The sequence below is a fragment of the Tuber melanosporum genome, assembly GCF_000151645.1.
Source record: "Tuber melanosporum whole genome shotgun sequence assembly, scaffold_301, strain Mel28".
NCBI classification, from domain to species: domain Eukaryota; kingdom Fungi; phylum Ascomycota; class Pezizomycetes; order Pezizales; family Tuberaceae; genus Tuber; species Tuber melanosporum.
The window spans coordinates 24047-28950 of NW_003298977.1; the positions used below are offsets into that span (position 1 = coordinate 24047).

General features: G+C 46.8%; 2 protein-coding genes; both read right to left on the reverse strand.

The window, feature by feature from the left end:
• Positions 1-709: 709 nt before the first annotated feature.
• On the reverse strand, positions 710-2751 carry GSTUM_00001845001 (uncharacterized protein). XM_002839096.2 has 6 exons: positions 2442-2751; positions 2369-2383; positions 1933-2305; positions 1507-1877; positions 1113-1452; positions 710-1056 (listed from the first exon to the last, which is right to left on the reverse strand). Exons 1-6 carry the CDS (start codon positions 2707-2709, stop codon positions 981-983), a joined length of 1443 nt encoding a protein of 480 aa, XP_002839142.1. The 5' UTR covers positions 2710-2751; the 3' UTR covers positions 710-980.
• Position 2752: 1 nt separating this feature from the next.
• GSTUM_00001846001 (uncharacterized protein) overlaps positions 2753-4904 on the reverse strand; it is a gene marked incomplete at both ends in the record, with an annotated part of 17909 nt that continues 15757 nt past the window's right edge. Inside the window, 2 exons of the mRNA XM_002839097.1 lie at positions 2753-2916; positions 3313-3408. Coding sequence (XP_002839143.1) covers positions 2753-2916; positions 3313-3408 — 260 coding nt within the window. The remainder of the gene's footprint in view (positions 2917-3312; positions 3409-4904) is intronic.

Sequence of the window (4904 nt, forward strand, 5' to 3'; positions counted from 1 at the left end):
TAAAATTTCAATTGACTAAATATATCTACTTATGTACTACTTCCTTTATTACTTCTGTATACTTTGTGTAATGTTATCAGCTGCTGGACTTGAAATCCTTCATCCACTTAAATGTTTGCAGTAGTCGAGCATAGATTGAGGGGCTTCTAGTATGCAGTACCCTACATTATCGATGATGTAAGGTGCCCCGTATTATTTGACCGCAGTTCTAACATAGCATTCGATTGTTGACATCCAGAGTGGATGGGCACGATCAGGTCATGCTCGAGCAGATCCCTCGTGTTCTGATCGATCGTGTTCGTGTATGTGCAGTCGTACTCGAGTATGCGTGATCACGGTCCTTCACACAGGTACACGAGGATATGTCTCTGGGATCATGTTATAGTCAAGATTGTCTACCCCCCACACTTGATAACATTCTCAACGAGACTACTGTTAACTCTTCGACGCACCTCCCTTCGGGTTTCACATTATAAAATGTCACTTGCACGATCATGGCAAGTGGCAGAAACGGTATTCGACGCTAAGCAAATTGAATAGCTCCAATGACTCGAAAGCGGTCATAATCGGCTATACTCGAGCATGATCTAGCAGTGGCCATGCTCGAGAACTCGGTCAGTATCCACCAATTTGTTCGAGCATTCGAGTATGGGGTCCTCTCGGTCGGATCACGCCCGTATCCATCACTAATCTAGAGCAAGAATTCTAATTACCAATAAATATTTTCTTGAAAGGATATCATGCAAGACAAGTCGAAATAAGGAGAAGCAAGATACATAAAATCCCATAGGTTAGGATACATTCTTTAACACTCTAAGAACCAAGGGTGAGTGAGCACCCAGAGGCGTTTTGTATGTTGCAGACAAATTCAACTAACTTTCGATCGAGTGCCGGGGTGGGCGGGAATAGGTTGTGAGATGAAAAAAGACTTTAACAGCATCATCTGATGATTGGACTCATATTGGAACCCTAAAGGTACCTTATCCTGCTTGCTCGGCGCTGGTTTTCTCAGAAAGAGATGTGAGTTCTCCAACAAACGTTTGGCCCCAGAAAGAACTATACTGACTGATCAGCGTCGAGCACAGAATGCACGCCAACCCGGAGCCACTAACCTGGTATACTTCGTCACATATTCATAAAGCTTTATGTGGTTTGCTTCGCGTAGGCTAGGCGGCATCGTTATGGCCTCATGGATAGCATTCGCCAATTCTTCCGTATTCCATGGGTTGACCACGATACTTCCGCTCAAGCTCTGAGCAGCGCCAGTGAACTCCGACAAGATCATCACTCCATGTCGCCTCTGCTGAGTCGCGATGTACTCGTAGGAAACCAAGTTCATTCCATCTCGGGTGGAACTGACAAGGCATACGTCTGAAACCGCATACAGAGAAATTAATTCCTCGAAGTTGACACTCTTGTGCATAAAGTGGATGGGCATGAATTCAATCGAACCTGAATTTGTCAGCATCGGCAACCCCCCGAGTCACCTGATTTGAGTTAGCCTACCGAAGCGCCCATTTATACGCCCGACAAGCTCATTGACCACCGCGCGGAGATTTTGGTATTCTTCAACGTCACCCCGGCTGGGCACTGCGACTTGGACCAAGACAACCTTTCCAATCCATTCAGGGTGCTCGTCCAAAAAGACCTCCAACGCGTGAAGTTTCTGCGGGACACCCTTGATGTAGTCTAACCGATCGACTCCAACCATCAGTTTGACACCCTGGAATTTCTTCTCAAGCTGCGCAATCCTGTCTTGGACCGATTGTTTCTGCAGACCCTCCTCGAACTTCTCGGGATCAATTCCAATGGGGAATGCCCCAACCCTCCTCAGTTTGCTCTCAAACTCTACACCAGCGGGTGTGGTAGTCAGACCTCTACAGATTTGTCAGGAATATTATAACAACGCATTGAGGGAATTGGCTGGCAAACAAGATCCGAGTGCACGACGACAAGAAGTGTCGTGCGTAATCAAAAGTATGGAAACCCAATAGATCTGCCTCCAGGACATTCCGCAAAATCTCCTCCCTCACGGGCAATATCCGGTAGATTTCACTGCTGGGGAAAGGAGTATGTAGGAAGAAACCAATCTTCAAATTCTTGACTTTGTCACCCACAGCCTTCCTGAGCATGGCGGGAAGGAGCATAAGATGGTAGTCATGCACCCAGACTAGATCGCCTTCCTTCACTGTCATTGCGATGGCTTCAGCGAACAACTGATTCGCATCTCGGTACGCCATCCATGCGCCTTCATCGAAGCTAATCTCGCCGGGGTGGTAATGAAACAAGGGCCATAAGATTGAGTCTATGAGAGAGATTCGGGTTAGGGCCCGGGATTATGCTTAGCCCTAGTGGTGCCACCACTTACTAGAAAAACCATTGTCTTAAGTCAACAAGCCAAATTAGCCAGCGCGCGGGACATTTGGACTAATGTTTCTTACAATGCTTATCAGCCATCTCATCTGGAAGCCATATAGGAACAGCTTGATATTTCTCCGCCAGCTCCCTGGTAACCTTCTCCGCATCCTCATCCGGGACTTCCATTCCCGGCCATCCAAACCAGGAGAAAGTCGTATTCTTGGTCATGCCCGAAAGCCCACTGACGAGTCCTCCGGAGGACATATTGTAAGAGTAATCACCGTTGTCTTTCTTCTTCAACGAGATGGGAAGCCGATTGCTGACCATTATCAAATTTGATTGAGACGCCATCATGAAGAAGGGTGATCCTGAGTGATACCGCTTCTCTTTCAGTTCAAGGCTCGAAATTGATTCCGGGGGAGGAGCTGTTTTCAATCGGCCACAGGGAAAGTAGGGGGGTCAGAGGCCTCTTATGAAATTGTAGGCTACTACCGGGTGTGACGATGCAAATATGTGCAAGGGCCTGGTCCCGGGCGCAGGAGGGGAGATGTGTATGAGCTAATTTGAGTGTAAATCACCTTAGCTTCCGGCGACTAGCAGCTAAGGGTTGGGGGAAGGATGGGGAGGAAATGAATGAAAAAATCGATTGGATGAAGAAGGGGTAGTTATCTCGGAGCAAATACGGTAACTCACAGAAGGACATGTGCAGGGTGAGGCCGGAGACTAGACAAGGGTGTGTGTGTAGTGGGTATGAGTGGTACGAAGGGGAAAAGAAGGGAGTGGGGGTGAGTTAGGTGTGTGCATGACCTCGAGGAGGCATATTCCAGGCAAACAATCATGCACGAGAGAAGGGGATGGGGAAATCCGGGAGAACAAACGATGCCAGCTAGTAGACAGATGTCAAACGATGGTCCCCGTTTCAATTTTTCATGAAAATATAGAGATGTAGCATACCTTTAGTGTCTCTGTAAATTATAAGCTGTTTGTCAAAGCAGTGAAAGTTGTGGTGAGGAAAGTGGAGGAAGAAAGTGACGGAGGGGAAATAATAAGCTCACCATGACGAGGTTATAAGTACTCGAGCGAGGGTTTGCGTCATGATTCACGAAACATCATCCCAGTCTAAACATCAATCCATATCTTTCTGTAGCGTGCACACCTACTCCGATCTAACCTTGCTCTATTCGCCCCGGATCTTAAATAGCGTTAGTTGTACGATACGAGAACTCGGGGATGGTCATGAAGGATGGGAAAAAGGATCAGCAAGATCCTACGAGTATAAGTACTTGGGTATGGACGTAGATGATGGGACGGGCAGGGGTTTTTGAGTCCGGGCTTAGTTTCCGCCAGAGGGAATAATTTTGTGGGGAGCGATACAAGGAAATGGTTGGAAGCTCTGATATCGTCGAGCCCCTGCCCGTCCCATCACCTACGTCCATACCCTAGTACAGGGTGCCCCACTGTACCCGTACTTGTACTCGTACAGTATAGTACGCGATGACGAAAAACAAGGCATGGTTGACATCAGCATCCTGGTATAGAAAACAGATGGATTACCGGCGCCAAGGTTGTGCACAACCCACGGTTGCTCCTTGGCTCGCATCAACAATCTTGGCACTCCTCCAGAGTGTCTACCTACTTCACATGACTTTAAGTTAATACTCAAATCGACTTTACTGCTCAACATGACTTCGTGGCTTACCATACGGAGGTACAGCCGGTAAGTTTTGTACATTTTACTACCAGGGGGGGTTGCACTAGCAGGGGTAAGGACAGTGAATTAGGCATGGTGCTTTATAACCAGTCTTGGCTTGGAATCAAACTGAGTTTTGACTGTTACAACTCAGATCACCAGAGCACCAGTACAAACTTTAAGCAAGTAGAAATGTTTCCTCCTGCTTTCCTATTCTCATAATCTTTTCTTTCTTCTAACAAATAAAACAGTATCAATTTTCCAAAGCTATGGATAGTATAGAATATAACAAAAGGAGCATGAGAGATGGGAAACAAAAAAGGGGGCTAAACGAGAACAACACTGAAAGAAATCCAACAATCTACCTTCTTCCCCAAAGCCTGCTTTCTGGTTCCACCGATGGAGGAATTGGTGAAGTTGTCGCTGCTATTACCTGCAAGATTGTTACTACTGATATGTTCTAATATGGCAATAAGGGTGTGTGAGGGCCCGGTATAAGTGGCGGGCGGGGAATCAAAAACAAGAGCCGTAGAACGCGAGCTGTAGGAAGCGTAATTGTCTTCAAGTGAAGGAGAGCTTGAGGTTGCTATATGAAATGGAGGTTCTCGGACCCCATTTGCAGGAGCTATAGCCACACAATAGCCCTGCAACTGGGTAGACCTTTTCCCACTGTCTTCCGAGGTACCACTGTTTCCTCCTCACCCAATCTCATGTTCTTTGTAACAATCCCGCCCTGGATAGTTAGTTCTTGGCGACGGGGAATGATACTTTTCTTCTTCTTCTGTTTCTTTCCTTAGTCTTACGATAGCACTAGGGCTCTGCCTATGTTACCGATAGTACAAGACCTTTGTCTTTT